This window comes from Lontra canadensis, unplaced genomic scaffold (genome assembly GCF_010015895.1).
Source record: "Lontra canadensis isolate GAN:19392208 unplaced genomic scaffold, GSC_riverotter_1.0 scaffold48, whole genome shotgun sequence".
NCBI classification, from domain to species: domain Eukaryota; kingdom Metazoa; phylum Chordata; class Mammalia; order Carnivora; family Mustelidae; genus Lontra; species Lontra canadensis.
Genome location: NW_022631042.1, coordinates 13418973 through 13440457, shown reverse-complemented (window position 1 = coordinate 13440457; position 21485 = coordinate 13418973). Strand labels below are relative to the sequence as shown.

Here is a 21485-nt window from a genome sequence, read left to right as displayed (position 1 = left end):
CAATACCTTATTTTTTTTAAGTCTCATGATTTAGGATAAAGGGGAAGCATTCTTCGGCTCTCCTATTGGCAGATTTCAGCCTCACATCAGATAATGTTTGCACCCCAGGCAGCGCCCAGATGGCATTCCAGTTCATTGGGGCAGGAGGCACTGGTGAAGCACTGTAAACTGTTTCCTTGGCAGTAAGTAGGGCAGTTTATTCCTAAGCTCTGCGCTCCTCTCCCCCAAACACTGTGTTCCCAAGCACCCTTGCTGAGGACCACCTACACGCTCTCTGGGGCCACCCAGGCCCTGCACAGCTGTGCCGAGCCGCAGACTCCCCCTCTGAAGGCCGGTGCCTTCTCTCCCACCTGTTGCAGACCTGCGGGACGCCCCCAGGGGCCTCGTGTTCTGAGACGGAGTGTGGCGGCCCCAGCTGCAGAACGGATGAAGGCGAGAAGAAGTGTGGGGGGCCCGGCTGTGGGGGCCTGGTCACGGTGGCACACGGAGCCTGGCAGAAAGCCATGGATTTTGACCGAGACGTCCTGAGCGCGCTGGCTGAGGTGGAGCAGCTCTCCAAGATGGTAATTCAGTGGACGGCCTTGCTTTGTGGTGTTGGCTTTCAGCGACGGACTGGAGAACTGGAAGGGAGAGATCGGTTCTCCACGGTGACATGTAAGGGGCATGGCAAGGACATGTTGGGTCTGAAAGTTCTGGTTTTTGTGAGGTCAGTGGAAGAAATACACAGGAAGGTTTTCTTCGTAGAATATTTAAGAATTTGCTCTCTTCTTAGGACAATGACTTGAGGCCACTATGTCACTTATATGATGAGTCCAGGTTATGAATACGTTGAGCCGTACTATAAAAAATTCATGCTGAGCAATGGAGCCTTACTTTTTCTAAAGGGACCATGTTAACATCCTGTTTTATAGGCCGCCAAATGTTTTGGAGGAATTAGAAACTATTAGAAAAGAGGTTTCTGCGCTAGCCTGATCTGTATGAGAACTTGTGTCGCCATCTGCAGACGAACACTTTCCTCTGTAAGGGAACGCAGTACAGTTGAAGAAACATTTGTTTCCAAAACCCATGGTTCCAAATGTATAGCTTTTCGGCGTCATTTTCTGGGCCATTTATTACAGAGTGGTGTTCCCTGGGTCATGTGTTTTTCATATTTAGGTCTCTGAAGCAAAACTGAGGGCAGATGAGGCCAAACAGAATGCTCAAGACGTTCTGCTGAAAACGAACGCCACCAAAGAAAAGGTGGACAAGAGCAACGAGGACCTGAGGAATCTGATCAAACAAATCAGGAACTTTCTGACCCGTAAGTTGTTGTTTTCATTTGACTTGTAGCCATTTCTTCTTCTCGTGGAATATAAAAAATGTTTTATAGAGTCTGTGTTTGAGAGACCAGGATTCAAGTCTGCATTTTAGAGAAAATCAGTTTCTGGCTGGGAATAGAGTCACATTTCAAAAAAAAAAAAAAAAAAGCCATGTGAAGAAATGTTGGCATTTCTTAAGCTTATGTGTATGTAAGTCATCTTCCCTGATGCTCTGCAGACGCAGATGGGACACCACTTAGGAAATTAAGTCAAACACACACTGTGGGAACGGAATTTGGAATCTGTTAGCGATTACACAGAATGTCATTAGATCCTTATAGTGGCTTATGTTGACGTTGCCTGCCAAGCTTTGTTATCCTGGTATTTGCAGGACATCATACTTAATGGTTAGCTCTATCACTTCATGTTCTGTAGAGAAAGAGGAAACCTCTCGAGTTTATGGTCCAGCTCTTAAGTGTTTCTGGTCACAGTCTGAATGTTATCAGTAAAGGATGGTTTTGGCCTCAAGTTACACAAAACTTTCAACTGAGATGGACTTAATCAAAAATACTGTCTCACCTAGCAAGACGTTCTGGGGCTCATGTAGTAAGGGTATCTGCTTTGCTCTCAGGCCAGCTCCTCCTGGTTTACAAGGTGACTGCCCAAAGTTTCACACTTCACACAAAGCCTCAATAATACCTAATGAAAGAAGAGACCACCTGTTCCCTGTTACATCTTTTTTAAAGGAAGAATCTTACCCAGAAGTCTGGAGCAGTCATCTCCATAAATCTCACCAGCCAGAAAAGCATCCCACCCCACGTGTAAATGTCAGATGGAATGGGATGACCCTAATTGGCAGACTGATCAGCATTTAACTCTGAATTGCTAAGTTTACCTTCCCTTAGAGGTGGGCGCCTGAACAAAATACTGTTTAACTGTTCGCAAGGAAAATGGGGACTAAGAAAGGAGCCAGTGATATTCCTATGGATATCTTACGAAATATCCTATGGAAGCCATCACTTGATCAAATATTTACCTGCTTTAAAGCCTTAGGGGTCCGTTTTTGTATTAATAGTTGAAAAACAAAACCTTAAATCAATGTCATGTTTGAAGTCTAACTTCTTGGGCGTTTTTCTGACCACTTTTCACATTAGACATTTGAAATTCCTTGGCTTCTGTGATAATATGCTATCAGATTCTCTTGCTTCTCTGCCTTTATTTTCTCCCTTCCTGAAACTTCCAGAATCCAGATAAGTTATGTAAGGAATATCAGCTCTTTACCTCTGCAATTACAGTAGCGTCCTAACTGTTCTCCCAACCTCAATTAAAAGTTGGCACCAGTCAGGGCACCTCGATGGCTGTCAGTTAAGCCTCTGACTCCTGGCTTCGGCTCAGGTCATGGTATCAGGGTCATGGGACTGAGCCCCGTTGTCGGGCTCTGTGCTCAACGCAGTCTGCTGAAGAGTCTCTCTCTCCCCCTCTGCCCCTCCCCCAGTTGCTACTCTTCTGTAACCTAATCATTCGCTCTGCTTGACTTTGACAGGACATGCTTGGCTCATCTCCATCCAGAGATGTCCATCTTCCTCCTTTTGAATCCTACTATCCTTCAAAACCTGATCAGTTCCTCATCCTCCACAAAGCCCTCCCTGACTTTCCCAGGCTATACCAAATTCCTGTAGCTACTTTTTCTACATGTAACTACTCAACTAGACTATAAATTCCTAAACAGGAGGTGCCTAGGTCTTGGAGTCACCCAGAAGGCTGTTCACCAGGTGGGTGACCAGAAGGGACTGAGGTCGCCATCTGTGACTTTGACCTCTTCATGGGGACATCATTGCTTTTCACAGAGGATAGTGCAGATCTGGACAGCATTGAAGCAGTGGCTAATGAGGTACTAAAGATGGAGATGCCCAGCACCCCACAGCAGTTACAGAACTTGACAGAAGATATTCGGGAGCGAGTCGAAAGCCTTTCTCAAGTCGAGGTCATTCTACAGCAAAGCGCTGCTGACATTGCTAGAGCAGAGATGTTGCTGGAAGAAGCTAAGAGAGCCAGGTATCTGAAGACATTCTGACATTTGGGGGGCTTGTGTGTCTAGCAGGGAGTAAAAAGTCTTTGACCAGGGACATTTCAGAAGAGTGACCTGTACGCGTCTCTCTGGGTCATTCCCAGAGGGCTGTACTTTAAAAGAAAGTTTTTTTTTTTTTAAATGTTCTGAGAGGAAGTAACTTTTTCATGTTCACATTGACCGTCTCCTCCTTTCACTCAGCAAAAGTGCAAATGATGTTAAAGTCACTGCAGACATGGTGAAGGAAGCGCTGGAGGAAGCAGAAAAGGCCCAGATTGCAGCAGAGAAAGCCATTAAGCAGGCAGATGAAGACATCCAGGGAACCCAGAACCTGCTCACTTCGGTAAGACAGTGTAGCCCTGTGTGGGGAGGAAACGCTCACAGAAACTACCCGGAGAGGAAGCACATCTGACAGGTGAAAGCTGAACATGAAAGGACAGCTCTAATCTCCGTAAAGCCGAACGACTCCCTTAGCACGGGTGCTAAAAATGTTGTTTGAGGGGGAAAAAGGACCCTGAAGACAGTGGATTGTTAAGTCCCAGTTACTTTCATAGTCCATGTGTTTATCTCCTGTTCCTTCAAGGAATCACATAGACGCTACTGAGTAGTAGGAAGGATGGTATTAATTTCAAAACTTAGTTATAGGAAACTCCTGCTGTTATAAGGCAGCCCAAAAGCAAGCTACATCGTGAAAAACAGTATCTCAAAATTTATGAGGTGAGCGTTCACAAAATTTTATTGTACGTTTTGAAAACCTCTGAAGAGCAAGGAAGGTCAAAATGCTTCCAGTCCCCAATTCTAGAGGAACCTACTAGGGATCTTACAGCTGAAAAATGTTTTGTTCAGAATGCATGGAAAACTTAATGTTTTATTAAGTGTGTGGCTTGAATTCACAACTCCGAGATCAGGGGTCACCTGCTCTACTAACTGAGCCAGCCAGGCACCCCAAAAACTTACCATAAGCAGAATACTCGACTCAGGGACTACTAGATATTAAAAGCAAAGAATTTTTCACATGGATTTAGTACTTTATTCTAAAAGTCATATCACTTACAAGTAATGCAAATATAATTTTTGTTTTATAAAAATGGATGGGAAATAAAATGGACTCCTATGATCCCTACCCATCTTCTCAGAATATATTCTGAAATTAGATGCCATTAGTCTGCACTGTCACCCTTCCCAGGCCAAGAGTCCCTAATGTTTAAATTCTGAGAGGTGGTCTTTCAACCTGCTTTTCCTACCACTGGTTGATACAAACCTATCTTCCCCTATTCTACTGTGCTCAATAACATGAGGAACAATAGTTCCTCCCCTACTTTTCTTTCTTAAATTTTGAGTATATACATAGGAGCCCTTTTTGTTCAGGTGTGGAAAAATTACATTTTCCCACCAGACTATGATGTTCTAACCCTTTGATTTTTCTGATTTTTCTATCTCTAGGGTTTTGTAAATTTCTCACGTGCTGTTAACATTTTAATGAACTTAATCTATTTAGGTAACTTTATAAAAATTACTAAATTTGGGGGCACCTCGGTGGCACAGTCAGATTAAGCCTCCGACTCTTGGTTTTGGCTCAGGTCGTGTTTTCAGTGTTGTGAGATCAACCTCCGAGTCGTGCTCTATGCTCAGTCAGCTCAGAGGTCTGTTTGAGATGCTCTCCCCCTCTTCCTTTGCCCTTTTCCCTGCTTTGCAGACACATGCTCTTTAAAGTAAGTAAATCTTTTTTAAAAAATTACTAAGTTTTGAGAAACAAAATAGAAAATATAGGGTTTAATGGAACTACATGTGGGATATTTGGCTTGACAGTCCAAGTGAACAATGATAGTTTTTTTTTTCAGGGACCCTGGGGGACAAGAAGCATTTTAGGTTAAGAAGCAAAAAGAACGTCTAAACTATGCTTTTAATGAAAGCTTGTCAAACAGAATCATTTATAATTAAAACTATACAGCTTATTGTCTAAGAATCAGAACTACTAAGAATATTTTTCTATGTTAATTAATGGGTAAACTTTTAGGTTAACAATCATTTGGTTTGAAATACTTAAAAATTTTGCCATGTCTGTATTATTATTCAGACTTAATTCTATGAATAGACCAACGCTTGAAGATAATTAAAAAAAAAACCCAAGGTGCTCAGTGAAACTAGTGCTTCTGTCATGGGTCAGACTGCTTAACTTGGGCTAGCTTTTAAAAATCAATGTTCACTGATTATTCTTTGAAAAGAGATCATAGGTGGATCCTCGCCAATTACCCAGAAATTTTTTCACTAAATTACTTTGAATATTTATGAATCCCAGGCGACATGCCATCTCACAGTCCTAGAGTGACTTCTCCAAGTTTTCAAGAACATCCCTGGTCTGCCTTTGGTAATTAGCTGAGGACACTCAACTTTCCGGGTGGTTTCTGAAGACCCATAACCTCTACTAGAGTTTAACATTTCGAGTTGACAGGAAAAACAAAAGGTGACTTGGGAGTTATCATTTTCCCACCCACATGAATTTGGAAATTTCTGTGGAAATCCTTCCTCTCACATCTGCTTATTTGTGACCATTGTTTAGCCAAAGCTTCCAGGTGTCCTTAAAATGCTTTCTCAACACATCAAGCTGTCTGGGGGTGGTTCGGTAAGAAGTTTACATGAATTTCCAGCCAAGATCATCAGAATTACAAGAAGAATAAAGCTGGGCTCTTTATGTAAGCTTCCTTGAAATTCTCTTTTCCTTTTAGTAATTTTTTTCTTTGGGTCCAGGGCAAGAGAGCATAAGCAGCCTTTAATCTTCCTCTAAACTTGTATCCCTAGCACGCCTGACCACTTGTTAAATTAATGGCTGGCTGGGTGACTGACCTTATACTTGCAGATTGAGTCTGAAACCGCTGCTTCTGAGGAGACCTTGCTCAATGCCTCCCAGCGCATCACTGAGCTAGAGAGGAATGTGGAAGAGCTGAAGCGGAAGGCGGCCCAGAACTCTGGGGAGGCAGAATACATTGAAAAAGTAGTGTACACTGTGAAACAAAGTGCAGATGATGTTAAAAAGGTGAGTAAAGCTTTGCAACTTCATAGCTGTGTTCATAAAGGAGCAAGGAGTCTCCTTATTGCCTTCCTTGGAATCAGTAAGGGACATGGACCCAACGGTTATTCATCAGAAATATCCCCAGTTGACTTGTTTTGAAATAGCAGTCATTAGAGACCCAGATGGAAAAGAGTGGGAGTGGATATGAAAGTGTCCAAGAAGTGTGACCTAAGCCCTCATATCCACACATGGATAAGGACACAGAAAAATGAAATTAACTTAGGGGTGTAAGTCTTAAAACAAGCACACAGAGCTTATACTTTGGTAATTCAAGTAGAAGGCCTTTATGGCATATGGTACTAACTTGGCCGTTTGAGAAATTTTGAAAAAAGCAGAGTAGGAAAAGCTTTAGGAGTCTGTCACAGAACCACTAGCAGGGAACTAAATCTCACTTCTTCCACTCACATTCATGCTTCTCACTGGAAGGTCCTATACGTTGCAGAGAAAAGCTCATACAACCCACATTTTTCATTAGAAGCCAAGTAATCATTAAAACACACATTCAGTGGGCAAATGTTTATTTCCCCAAGAAACCTCTTTACACTTTTGAGGGGAATGTGCCAACTGTTAAATGAATAGCAGGGAGTTATAAACTATTTCGTCAAGATTTTTCCTTGAGGTTAATGTAGCATTTAGGCATTATAGAAGGGAGACCTCTCCCCGCTCCAGTTTGGGAAGAGAACAAAGCAGAAAGCAAAGTGCACTACCCCGTCCTTTTCTATCACATTTGTAACTTTCTCGCGGTGCTGAGAACATACGTCTCCCCAAGTAGTCTTTTTACATAGCATTTTCCCCCAAAACATAGCATTTGATTACACTAAGATGAACAAGACCCCCGACACTGTGCTAGGTCCCTTTATCGATGGCTATTGTTTGAACAGTGTTTCTCCGAAGCAGCACCTGCAGGTCAAACCCACACCAATTTCTCATCTCCCCTTCCTTCCCTCAGTCTCTGCACGCCCACACTAGTCACAGTCCAGATGGTCCTCCTATCAGCTCTTCAGATGGGCCTTTTCTGATATCTAACACTGGATCACAGCAAACCTAGAGAAAACCTACTTCTTTACTGCCATATAATTGTCTTCCGCCATCGCCAGAGGACAGTGCTGGCAGTAGAAAGGAGGCCTGGAGCCCTGCTCCAACTCTAAAGTGTCTTTCAGATCTTTCATTTAAAAAAAAAAAAAAACTATGTCAGTACTGTAATTCGACTGTTTCAGAATAATTATTTACAGCAGATAGCTTAATGCCTGAGTACCCTTCCGAGCTTGCCACAAGGACACTCTTAATGTCAGAGATTACATGTATCCCTGCTCTCTAACTGGAACTGCAGGCTCTAGATGGCGAAGTGGATGAAAAGTATAAGAAGGTGGAAAAATTAATTGCCAAAAAAACCGAAGAATCCGCAGATGCCAGAAGGAAAGCTGAAATGCTACAAAATGAAGCAAAAACACTTCTGGCTCAAGCCAACAGCAAGCTCCAGCTCCTGAAAGGTGGGTCCCAGGCTCGTGCTTTCATAAAGTATTTTAACATAAGACCACCACAGAGTTTATTTAAAAGGTTGAAAATCTGTTCACTTTGTCTTGGAGCAGCAGGAGATGGAGATCATTCTAGTATAATTGGCTCAGACTATCTCTTTTTATCTCCCACAGATTTAGAAAGAAAATACGAGGACAATCAAAAATATTTAGAAGATAAAGCTCAAGAATTAGTAAGATTAGAAGGAGAGGTCCGTTCGCTCCTAAAGGATATAAGCCAGAAGGTTGCTGTTTATAGCACCTGCTTGTAACGGAGGAGGAAAGGCTCGAAGGTGGCCGAGGTAGCCAAAGGAGAAGAGCTCCATTTAAAAAACTGACTTCATGATCTTCAAAATACAACTCATTACCTATTTAATGTTTTTAATCACCACATTTTGTACGAAGTTAAAAATAAAATACAGTCCTTTTGTATAAATATATATTTGGGATAATTCTTAAATTTTACTGATTTAATGTTTGTGAATCCCTTGAAGCAAGGATATTTTCAATGTAAAAGGGTTTTATAAACAAACTGCCTTCACGGGACCTGATTTCTATTTTGTCTGTAAACAAGCTATCATGTTTGCTAAGTCAATATCCACCACACATCTGCCCCAAATCACCTCCCAGTGGGATGGCGGGGGTTAGGGGCTGGGGAGTCGGGGAGGATACAGCCTGAGGCCCTCCCCACCCTTCACCATTTCAGTGGCTACTCAGTGGCTCCAATCTCCAAAACTCCTCTAAGGATTCCTTGCTCTCGGAAAGAGAACAAAAAGCAATTTTCAGAAAATCAGGAGGGTAAACTGTGGCTTTTAAGTGTGAGCAATCCTGGCCCTATTCTAGGTGGTGAGGGTGAAGGCTGAAATGAAATCCAGCCAGAGTTTAGGAACATTGCTCCTGCCAACTAAGCAGTGCCAATCAAAGTACAAAATGATACTGTGACTTCCCAGTATTTATACTGGCTTTATTAGATTTCACAAACTAGAGATTCTCTGCTACAGTCCGTACGAGAGGCCAAAACAATCACAGAACAATCACTTATTCCACGGGATAAAGAAAACAGTTGTATTCCAACTGCCAAACCCATGTCAACCTCAGAGCAGAGCTGGAGAACAGGCCAAGCCCTCAGTGGTCTTTTGCCAAATTTTTAGAACAAGACCAGTTCTGGGTAGCACTGAACCAAACTTATGTAAGCAGATATAATTTAAACAATAAGGCAACCTCCCGCTCCTTCAAGGCAATTATTTGTCATTTTTATTTAGGTAGAAATCCTACTACCTAGCAAAGTGGTTTTACCTCTTCATCTACTACAGCAACTAATTTTTTCCCTTAATTTTAAGTATTTTATTTAAAATTGAAGTCTTTTCTACTACCCATTCCTCTCTAGCTAAACGACTAAAGATGTTACTTCAAAATCACTCATTTTAATTAACTCAGGGAACTGGACAACTAATTCCCACCCCTCATAAGCCAAGAAAATAGTGAGAACTTAGTAAATAATAAATGAATAAAGTCTGTTTTATATCCACAACTTCATTCCTGCCTAGATATATTTAACTATTTTGTATAACTAGAACTTCATATTAAATTCCATTTCTCACTATATTTCTTTCCCTAAAGTAGGTAACATGTTTGAAATTTAAACTAGCACTTCACATAATACTGGGATTTCAGATTTTTAAACACACAGAGGTAATTTCCAATAATGGCATAGTAGCATGTCTCAGGCCAGCCCTCCTGCTATGACTACTGCAGAATCTGAACAAAATACAGATGTTTTAAAGTAAAGGTCCTGGAGACCCACCAGAAGCAGGCAGGAGATAGAGGGGAGGTGTCCGAGAACAGCACTGGGTCCCAGCAAGTATCACACTTGGCAGAAGCCAAGTTTTACTGATTAGGGAATTGGAAGACTGGGTCAGGGGCAACGAGAATAACTAAAATATGAGGCGGGGGGAGCCCCAGAAGACACGTGTGGGGAGGGCCCCCAACTCTGCATATAATTTGCCCAGTGTCCGGTTGACCTATGAACTACATATGCATGGGACAGATGTAATGCAGCCAAGGTAAAGCTGAAATGACTGGGTAAATGTTTCAGCTGCTGCCCCCAGCAAAAATGGAGTTGGGGTTCAGCCAAGTTAACTGCCCACTGAGAGAGAAACTCCCTATTTTTCCGAGGTAAGTAAGAGAATCCAAAGTCTTTATAATGGATTATTCATGACTATCACAGTCCCAGACTACTGGACATAGAAGAAAAAGGGAAATGTGACCCACCGATGATGCAATTAAAACCTGAGGACAACTCAACACTTTCCTTCTAACTGAGCGATTGACAGTACCTTATCCCACATAGCCTTCTGCTGACTCATTACACTCTCTAAACTTTCCCTTAGGCTGTGATCTGTAAGTTGCAATCAAGTGAGTATCTAGTTTGCACATTTCTAGTACTTTTAGTTTTTCCTTGTTAGAATACACTATCCTAAATTTGAGAACTACTTAATCTGATTCTTTTAGTTAAAATATGCAAAAACCTATTTTAACATTTAATACTTTGTTACTGAAGTGTTTCAAAAGCTGGCCATTTTAAACATTAATTGATAAATATGATTTTATAGCACTCTTTAAAGAAAGTCATTTACCCAGCCACGGATACACTAGAAAGCCACAGGAGAAAACAGATTAAATTTTCCATATGCTGTGTCTCCAAAAGTGTATGCTCCACAGTTAGCTGGTATCACTACAACAGATGAAAGGGTAATGACCTTTTAAATGCCTTAATGTCATCCCCCAGTGTGGTAAAAAGATACATCCAGGCCTAGAAGAGGAATAAACAGATGTAAGGTAAGAATATACACTACAGGTAGTCATAAAAGAATTAGGACCATCTTGACACCCACTCAAAACAACAGGTAAATGAATATTTAAGACTATTTATTTCTGTATTTTCATTCCCCGCTGTAATACAGTTATGTCTTCATTTAATATTTGAATTTCACAGATATACCTCCTTAATTTGGCTAACTGGGTAACTAGAAACTGCAGACCTCAATGGGTCCTTAAAAATTTAAACATAAATTCTACCTCTAAGCTGCAAGAATTTGGGGATTAAATAAAATAAGTGAGATCATTTATTTACATCAGTATGGTTTATACATATTTTAATCTGATCCTAATGACTGTTTCCAATACGAAAACCAAGTTTAAAATAACTTGATCGCCTTGCTTCAAACACAGCTGGCTCACATACCCTATGCCAGCTCCATCCATGTAAGTAAATCCAACTTTACAAGAGCAGAGATAAAAGCTATGTAATGTAAGTTTAGTGAAGTCGAATCGTTCAGAGACAACATGAAAATATGGGCTGAAGAAAATTTTCCAGGATGCTACTATAAGTAGCTTTTTCTGCAATTTCAATGCACTGAAACAAAATATTCAATTTATTTTAAAATAGATAAGATTATTCCATTCTCTCCGAACCTATTAAAACCTTCCAAAAGTTTCATAATTCAGTCCTAGAAATTCTTGGAGCTGTGAGCATTTCCTATTCAGAAATGTGACCTCCACAAAAGCTCCCAGGAAATTTCAGAAAAATATAATCTAATTTAAAAGTTGATTGATTTGCCGAACGATGCAGCCAGGTTTGCTTCTCTAAAAGCTTCTGATAAGGTCTGTAAGGGAAGAAATTTATAATTAGAAACCAAATACTTGTGGGTGAGAAGAAACCTGAGGTAACCACTAATTCTGCATGTTGTCCATAATTACCGGATGTGCATGGCAGACTCTGGCTATATCCTCACAGGATGCTCCATACTCCAACGCGAGAGCGGCTTCATTCACCATTTCACCAGCTCCCTTTATTAAGAGAACAGACCAAGAAGTCATTTTCTTCCCCTGGCAAAAACTACAAGCTAACAGGATTCACTGCTAGAGCAGTTAACTAACTGCCTCCAGGCAGGAAAAGCTTAACAGGAAAGGTGGCACAGAAGAGAAGCGCTTGGACTCCAGAGCCAGCTGGCCTGGACTTTAATCCTACGGCTGAGTCCCTTCGAGCACTCACTTCGTGCTTCATTCCATTTATTCACTTAAAAAATGGGGAGAGCAACTCCTGCCCCCACAACCGTGAACACTAAAGTTACTGCATGTATACATAAAAATGTGTTACAGACTAAGAACTCCAATGTCTTATTACCAATTCTGCGGCAGATCCCGAGGTTAGTGCATACTTCAGAGCCTGTGGGAGGAAGGGCCTCTCTGAGGAGGTAACATCTGAGCTGAGACCTAACAGGAACAAGTCATACAAAGACCTGGAGGCACAGCATTCCAAGCAACGGGTTCCACAAGCACAAAGGCGCTGACGTGGGAACACTGGCCTGTTAGGAAACTGAGGGATGGCCCATGAGGCAGGGAATTACTGAGAGAAAGGTAAGAGTGGAAAGACACGAGTTCAGGAAGCCACACAGGACCAGATTTCATGGGGCCTTGTTACCACATGTAACAGCCCCAGGTAGAAAAAGGCCACTGGAGAGTTTTCAGCAGGCACAGGGCCCGGTGTAGGTTTCAAGAGGATAATGGCAGCTGCAGAACAGAAAGCAGATGATGTGATGAGCCAGCCCGTGAGAGTGCTGCCGGTCGCCTTGTCAGAAACACACGAACTTCTGCTGGTAAATAACGACCTCAGGATGTAAAGAGCAGCTGGCTTTGCATCTAAACAGCAACGCTTTCCAGAAATCGTAATGGGGTTTGGGGCTTTCAGATACTCACCGGTCCTAGAATGTGTGCTCCCAACACCCTGTCCGTTGATTTCTGTCCCAGAATCTTCACCATGCCATCTGTGTCCGCATTTGTCTTAGCTCTGCTGTTAGCAGCAAAGGGGAATTTCCCAACCTTGTATTCAATACCCTGCAAGAGAAAGAAAATGCGAACCTACATAAACACTGAAAAAATGTATTCCCGTTGGTGCAATCATCCACCATATGTTCAGAAAAGAAATCCCAAGAAGGCAACTCTTCAGAGTATATTAAGGGCAAGACCAAAACTGCTTGCTAATGAGATACATTCTGGGTACAAACACAAGCAAACGCAAACATCAGTTCATCAGGGTGTATTTCAAAGGAAAATGTAAGAGCTCTGGAATTATCACTTTGAAGACAGGCAAGTGAATGATCTCCTCTATGCTACCGACAAAGGAAAAATATATATAATGTTCTACATAATTTCAAAATGCATTAATAATAAAATGATTCTCAGCCACCAGAGTCATTAACTCAATTCATACAATGGCATTAAAAATACCCCAGCATTCAGAATTACCTCTTCCTTCAGCTGCTCCTCTGATTTGCCGACCCAAGCAACTTCAGGGTGTGTGTAAATCACAGAGGGTACACAGTTGTAGTCAATGTGCACAGCACCACCAGCCATTCCTTCAACACAGATGATGCCTTCATCCTCTGCTTTGTGAGCCAGCATTGGACCGGCAACCACATCCCCAATAGCGTAGATACTACCACAGAGAAGAAAAGAAACACAGTCAACTTCTGCCACCACAGCTACTCATCTTCATTACGCCATGGTAACAGAAGTTTCTAGTTACTAAGTAACCAAAAAAATAGACAAAATGGGTATCTGTGAGTTCAGGTTCTCATCTCTGGGTAATGAAAACATTCAATTCTTTCTGTTTCCACAGATGAGTTTACTCTTCTTCCCCAAAGCCAGTGCATTTAAGCATGACAAGTCTTATTTTCAAAATAGAATTGAAAATAAATTTTTAAGTTTTTTGAAATGCACATAATTATCCAACTTACTTTGGAATTTTAGTTTGGAATCTGGTATTGACTGGAATTCTACCTCTAGGATCTAGTTCAATTCCAAGCGCTTCCAGTCCCAAGTTCTGAGTAAAGGGTCGTCGGCCAATGCAAACCAAGAGTACGTCACATGTGATAACTTCGGCTTTCCCACCAGAAGCACCTTCAATACTAGACAATGAACAGTGTGTGACTATTAATCACACATCAACAGAAACAACTGACAGACTTAGAAATGTAAGAACAGATGTTTCTCGAGTGATGCTGACACTTTAAACAAATAGGAGTCATGCAATGAAAATGTACAAATCCTCTAGAGGTCTATCAGTCAAACCTCACAAAAACAAAAAACAAGAACATAGGTCTTACAATCAGAAGATCAAGCAATGGCCCCACCCCTCACTTGCTGTGTGACCTTAGGCAAATAATTTCATGTTATAGGGGTATTTAGTAAGAAGAGTGCCAGGCACACAGTAAACAATCTAATATTCTTATTGATTTCCCCCTATATATCTAAAAATACTGAGTTTTACTGAATGTTAAGAGTGTAAATATTTCCAAATGTATACCAGGAGGAAGCACATTACAGTGAGAACACTCGATTAAATTTTCTAGCATCAACTTCATCATGAATTTCAATGGACAGATTTAATAATACAGAGTTATAGTAAGCAATAAAATGGCCCTAAGTCATAACAAAATCTGATTCTGAAAAAGAGTGTTTTTCTTGGGTGCCTTGGTGGCTCAGTGGGTTAAGCCGCTGCCTTCGGCTCAGGTCATGATCTCAGGGTCCTGGAATCGAGTCCCACATCGGGCTCTCTGCCCGGCAGGGAGCCTGCTTCCCTCTCTCTCTCTGCCTGCCTCTCTGTCTACTTGTGATCGCTCTCTGTAAAATAAATAAAATCTAAAAAAAAAAAAAAAAAAGTGTTTTCCTTAAGCAAAGAGATCAAGATATTGTATCAAAACCAAATGAAGCATACTTACGAAACATCAATTTTTCCATCTGACTTCTTGGTAGCACCAGTAACTTTTGTATTCAATTTAAATTTAAATCCTTGTTTTTGAAGGATGCGTTGAAAGTTCTTAGATATCTCCATATCAATTCCAACTCCACCAACATGACCTAAAAACTCAACTGCTGTCACATCTGCACCAAGTCTTTGCCAAACTGAACCCTGTAGATAATAATTTTTTAAAAATCACAAAAATAAGAATAAAGGTTCCTAAAGCAAGTATTTACTGAAACATTATAAATAATCTACTGTCAGATAGTCTCTTTTGTTACTATGTCCCTATAAGAAGCTCTAAGTTCAAAATGAACATGGTGGCAAATAAATGTTTCATGTACTTCATGTATTAATTTGTTCTTTCCTTCATCATTTACTGAGCACCTACAATACGCCAGGCACACATCAGTGATCAAAATGCTGCCCTCAGGGAGCTTATATTCTGGGAAGGGAGGCAGATTAAGTACAATTCACACAGAGGATAGTAAAGTGCTCAGAGAAAAATAAAAACAGAAAGGAACCACAACTGCTGGAAGGAGTAAGGCTACCATTTTAAAAAGAGCATGGTCATTGGGGAAAGCTTTTCTGACACATGCACAAAGAGAGGGAATGAACTACACAGGGATCTGGTCCAGGAAGAGGGCAACAAGTGGGAAAGAAGATCCTGAAGGAGAAGAAGGTCCTCTGACTCCTACTAATTACTGGTATTTGTAAAATATTAAACTGGCTTCATATATTATTTTCTCAACAGAACATTCCAACTGTAATTTAAGCTGAATGCTGCTTAACATTTTAACAATTAAAATGTCTGAATACCTCTTTATAAAACAGGCAAGATGAATATAATTTCACAGCATTAAATATAATATGACAAACAATGAACATATCCTTTTCAAGAATTTGTATTAAAATTGTCTGGTAATTTAAGAAGTTTACCTTTCCAATTAGTTCTATGCATTCATTTAAAAAATTTCCTGCATTTTGGGAATGAGAGCTTAGTAAACTAAAGGCAATACAGCGACACTAAAAATCCAATCACAAGCATATATACAAAAATTAACTCAAAATGAATCATGGACTTTATTATAAAACTCAAGACTATAAAACTTATGGCCAAAAACATAGTAAAGAATCTTTGTGACCCTGAGTTAGGGTCACACTACATCATAGGCACAATCCATGAAAGAAAAAAAAAAAAAGATGAGACTATATCAAAATTAAAAACTTCTCCTGTTCTAAAGCTAATATTAAGAATAGAGACAGAGAAGCCACAGATGGAGAAAAAATATTTGCAAAACTTCTTTTTGATAAAGGATTTATATTCTTTGCATAAAGAGCTCTCAAATAACATAGCCAATAAAAAGCCAGACAAAATAGTTAAAGAGGTTATGTCACAAAAGACAATGCAGAGATGGAAAATCAGCCCCTAGAAACATACTCCATATTACAAGCCATTAAAGAAACACAAATTGAAATGCCCAGGAGCTACTACTACACACCCACGAGAATGGTTCAAATCAACAACAGCACCACTGCTACTCCTGGGAGGACGTGGGCAACCGAACTCACTCTGCTGGTGGACGACAGCGCAGCCACTCTGTAAACAGAGCTCCTCGAAAGGCCAAACACAGAACTACCATGTGACCCAACAAATCCACTCCTAAGGTTTACACACAAGGGAAATGAAAACAGATGTCCACATGGAAACCCATACATAAACATTCATAGCAGTATTATTCCTAACAGTTCCAAAGTGGAAACCAGCCAAATGTCCATCAATGGATGAATGGATAAACCAAATGTGCTCTAGCCACAGGGCGGGACATCCGGCTCTACAGTTACAAAGTACATGTGAACCCCAAGAACGTGGCACTAAGTGAAGAAGCTGGAGATGTAAAGGCCACATACTGTGTGAATTCCGTTTATGTGAAAAGTCCAAAATAGGCAATTCCACAATCCCAGAAAGTAGATTAGTGGTTTCCAGGGCCTGGGAGAAGGGAGGAAGGCAGAGTCACTGCCAGTGGACATGGGGTTTCTTTCTGAGGTGAAAAAAATGCTCTGGAATTAGGATCATGCTGACAACTGCACAACGCTGTGAACATACTTTAAAAAACAAACAAAATAAAAAACACTGAACTGTACACTTTAAATGGGTGAGGAGGGATATAGGAATTGTATCTCAATGAAGGTGTTAAAAATACACTCCTGTGAACCTAAATGAGAAAGTAAGAAATAGTAAGAGTATATTAAGTCACTATTGTACACCTGAAACTAATACGATATTCAATTAAACTTCAAAAAATAGTTTTAAAAATGTGTGGTATACATACATAGGAATATTATTCAGCCATAAAAAAGAAAACAATCACGACATCCTCAACAACAACAAAAATAGTAAGAAAGTGGGAAATGGTAAGCATCATCTTGAATTCAAAGTAGGGAATAAAGAGCACAGAGAGCTAGACAAATGTCTTATTCTTTAGGAAAATGGATTTCAAAATCCTAAGAAATAGGAAAACTCTAATAGTATCTACTAGACGTCAGGCACTGTATTAGAGTTTATCAGCTGCTAGACACTGGGTTATGTGTTTTATATGTATTTTACCTCATTAAATCCCAACAATAATCCTGTATGGCAGTTACTCTTATTAAAATGCGGATTTTTATGATGAATCAACTAGTTCAGAGAAGTTCATTCATTTAAGGACATAGTCATCAAGAGGCAGAGCACTAAATTAAACTGGAATGAAAAAAGTTAAACTATGAAAAAATAAAAAGACAGTCACATGAATAATCTTTATGAGAAATTAAAGACAGAAGTATGACTACTAGTAAGTTATTTCTAATAAGTTTAAATTTTTAAAAAGACATTTGTAAAAATATTCAATTTGGTTGAGACACCTAAAACATTAAGATTTTTTAAATGATCCAACACTTATAAAAATATCCTAAGGCAAAAGTGCTGAAATGAAAGAAAGAATTATTGCTTTGGGATATTATTATACTTACCAAAAAAATAAAGTAAATCTATGTTATTCCTTTTTCTTGCTCAATTTTATCCACCCATGAGAACAATTTTCAAAGTGGAATGAATAGAGGAAATATTAAGAAAACTATTAATTTCTGATAAATTAACTCTCCAATCAAACAAATCTGATCATAATCTGATGACAGAGACACTGTCAGTCAGTGAGCTCTGGGAACTTAATGAGCGTAAGGGAACTGTCAAATGGAACCAAACAAGCAATATATTGCCTAAAATTTTCAAAAGTGAAAAGAACAAGATTCATTGAAATGTGGAACATAGGTCAATCCCTGCTAAATACTAGAAGAGATAATTAAACAGATGGTCTGATAATCATTAGATACTACCAAAAGTATTCCAAACAGGTCATGTAAACTATTTTCTGAAGGCTTTTCTGGACTGGACAATAATGTAGGATATTTTTATTATCAGCAAAGTTTAAAAAAAAAAAAAACAACAAAAGGAAAGAAAATTTCACATCCCTTAGATGTAATGGATTAGTGGGTATTTAAATACATTTATAAACAGGTTAAAGACTATAGAGTCAGATGGCTTTCAATAGTTCATACAATGTGAAGGACACCAGAGACAGTTTCATTAATCAATTTAGATAAGATCAAATGATAGGCCACGTGCCTTAGTTAACATGCTTCCCAGATTTATGAATTACACATGGCAAGAAAAAGCAGTTAAGGGTAAGGATAACCAAATCAAGACAAAGGAAATGCCTGGAATACTGGGTATAAGTGAATAACAGATTAAAGCAAGGATAAAGGCTCAAAATCCCTTACTTAGGTCTATTGATTTATTTAGATTTAAAAACTCAAAATTCCTCAAGCAAAAGATGTGAAGTTTTCAACTGACTATAAATTCAATACATGCTTTGAAAAGGAAAAGATAATCAAACTGATCCTGAAGGATTATATCAAACGAAGCAGACTCCATATCAAGAACAAGTTCTCTAAATTATCCTGCTTATTTATTTATTATTTATTTAAGCTTATTAATTATCATGCTTATTAGTTCTGAACACCATTTCCAAGTGATCCTGACAGACGAGACTGGATCAGAAGATGACAACAAAATAACAATCTGGTATCTACAAGACCTGGGTAAGGTTTCGAATATGAAACTCATATTCATCACAGAAAGACTTGTACTTTCTCAGAAACAAAGGGCTTAAAAAGGGCTAAAAAAGTACTATCTAAGCTGACTTCTGAAAGGTATTTATCAACAGACGTTTACTCGGCAATAACAACAAAAGCTAACACGTGACTACTTATGTATCAGCACTGTGCTACGCACTGAAGATGCACAGTCGATGAAACAGCCGTGACCTCTGACCTCAGGCAGTGGATGATTTAATTAAAGAGAGACAAGTCAACAAGTGAAGTTCAATAAAGTGAGATAAATACTGCAGCGAGTACAGATACAATGGGACACTCAGCAAGAGTACGTAAGGGCACGTAAGGCAGTTAATCAGCGTAGTTGTCAGGGAAGGCTCTGAGAGCAGAGACTGGTAGAGGGAAGCATTTTCCAAACAGAAGGCCTACAGGAAAGTGAAAGAGCGTAGCTTGTTCAGAAACTGGTATTTCGCTGTACCTGGTACATAGTTTGAGAGGGAGAGGGGCTAGAAATGAGGCTGGTGACTGAAGCCAGGGCTGCATCACACTGGCCTTTCAACAACATTAAGATTTTGGAGCTATCCTAATGACGATCACTAGTTATTGAAGGATTTTCAGCATGGAAAAACACAATTACATTCGTATTGTAAGAGAGGACTTCAGCCACTCCAGGGTGGTTAGATTAGAAAAAGATGAAAGTCAGGGAGACTTAGGGTAAGAAATGACACTGGCCTGAACTGGGATCTGAGGAGATGCATGAAAAAAAGGAAGCCATATTCGTGAGATAGTATCTTGCGGCATCACGTCAGGACCCACTGACTCAGCAGAAGGTGCAATGACATGACAGAAGTCACAGGTAATTCCCAAACTTCCTGCTTAAACCTGTAGATGAGGGTGGTACAACTCAATGAGATGAGAAATATTAAGAAAGCAACAGGTTTGGTTTTGTTTCTTTGTGGGTGAAAGAAGAGAGGAAGACGGAAAGGTTAAGTTATTAATGTACTGAATACAGCGTCTGAGAGATCTATAGGTAGAGATGCTGATAGGAGCTTAGATATAAAAGTCCAGAAGTGTCCAAGATGGCAGCATAGGAAGACCATGAATTCACCTCCCAAAGACAGATGGAATCTACATGTCCACAGAGAGCAATTCCTCTGGAAGAACGAGGAATGACTCAACAGCTCTAGCTCTGTACAACAAAGGATAGAGGGACCACACAGAGAACAGGTGGAGAGCCTGAGACACAGTAACAATGGGAACCCGACCCCCAACATTGCCAACTACAGGAAGGAGGGACAGCACTGAGGGGCCCCATGCAGATTTGCCCATCCTTGGGCACAGCAAAAAAGCACAATCCTTTTAAGAACCGAAAAGAAAAGCTCATTTACTAGCCCTACAGCATGGGCAAAATGGAGGGAAACTACTGGAAATCTCTCCAGAGCTGGAGAGGCTGACAAGTGCCATTGTTCATATTCCCCCTCCACCTTGATAACACAGACAGGAGCAAAGTCCAGGCACTCAAAATGGCCTGCTGCCTCAGTTAGCCCTGGGGCCCTAGCCCACACCAGCTCCAGTCATCTCCCTCCAGGCCAAGGAACTCCAGCCCGCTTCAATGAGGACAATTATAAATTAAAAAAAAAAAAAGGTAGTTAAGGGGACTCAAAACATGTAAAATATAGTAACATATACATAAAACATGGAAGGTGGGGGAATAAAAATGCAGTCCTTTTAGGAAATGCTCAAACTTAAGTGACCACCAACTTAATATAGACTGCTGTATACTTAAGATGTGAACCACATGATAACCACAAACCAAAAACCTACACCAGATACACAAAAAAAAGAGAAAAAGCCAAGCATAACATTAAAGTCATCAATCACAAGGAAAAAGAACAAGAAAAAAAGGGAACCGAGAAAAGCTATGGAAATAATGAACAAAATGGCAATAAATACATACTTACTGATAATTAAATGTAAAGAGTCTAAATACTACGACAAGACCTAGGCTGATGGAATGGATAAAAAAACAAGACTCATCTATACGCTGCCTATAAGAGACTCATTTCAGACCTACAGAAACATAAAGACGAAAGGGAAGGGATGGAAAAAGATATTCCAAGCAAATGGAAGCCAAAAAAAAAAAGAAAAAAGGAAGAAGCCAGAGTATCAATACTTATCAATACTTATATTAGATGGAATCACCTTAAAAATAAAGACTATGACAACAGACAGTGGCACTGCATGATGATAAAGAATTAATCCAACAAGAGGACATAACAATTGTAAATATCTGTGCACCCAATATTGGAGCATCTAAATATATAAAACAAATATTAACAGACATAAGGGGAGAAAGTGACAGTAACATTAACAGTAGGGGATAGCCGGCTTGCATCAATGGAGAAAATCAAACAGAAAATCAGTAAGGAAATCGTGTCATTGAACAAGACATTAGTCTAGGTGAATCTAACATATATATGTAGAACATCATATCCAAAAACAACAAAATACATTCTTTTCAAGTGCACATGAACATTCTCCAAGACAAATCACATGTTAGGCCACAAAAAGGTCTCACTAA

General features: G+C 39.9%; 2 protein-coding genes across 3 annotated transcripts in view; one reads left to right on the top strand and one right to left on the bottom strand.

Annotated features, from left to right (window-relative positions):
• LAMB1 (laminin subunit beta 1) overlaps positions 1 to 8390 on the top strand; it is a 68154-nt gene extending 59764 nt beyond the window's left edge. For both annotated transcript variants that reach the window (XM_032873393.1, XM_032873391.1), the window contains exons 28-34: positions 360 to 563; positions 1156 to 1300; positions 3146 to 3353; positions 3568 to 3709; positions 6224 to 6400; positions 7767 to 7926; positions 8086 to 8390. In XM_032873393.1, the coding sequence (XP_032729284.1) occupies positions 360 to 563; positions 1156 to 1300; positions 3146 to 3353; positions 3568 to 3709; positions 6224 to 6400; positions 7767 to 7926; positions 8086 to 8222 (1173 nt within the window). In that variant the 3' untranslated portion in view covers positions 8223 to 8390. The remainder of the gene's footprint in view (positions 1 to 359; positions 564 to 1155; positions 1301 to 3145; positions 3354 to 3567; positions 3710 to 6223; positions 6401 to 7766; positions 7927 to 8085) is intronic.
• Positions 8391 to 10861: 2471 nt separating this feature from the next.
• The window catches only part of DLD (dihydrolipoamide dehydrogenase), a 29830-nt gene continuing 19206 nt past the window's right edge, over positions 10862 to 21485 (bottom strand). The window contains exons 9-14 of the mRNA XM_032873389.1: positions 14733 to 14923; positions 13749 to 13919; positions 13258 to 13447; positions 12709 to 12846; positions 11710 to 11799; positions 10862 to 11615 (exon numbers count right to left, since the gene is read on the bottom strand). Coding sequence (XP_032729280.1) covers positions 11550 to 11615; positions 11710 to 11799; positions 12709 to 12846; positions 13258 to 13447; positions 13749 to 13919; positions 14733 to 14923 — 846 coding nt within the window. The 3' untranslated portion in view covers positions 10862 to 11549. The remainder of the gene's footprint in view (positions 11616 to 11709; positions 11800 to 12708; positions 12847 to 13257; positions 13448 to 13748; positions 13920 to 14732; positions 14924 to 21485) is intronic.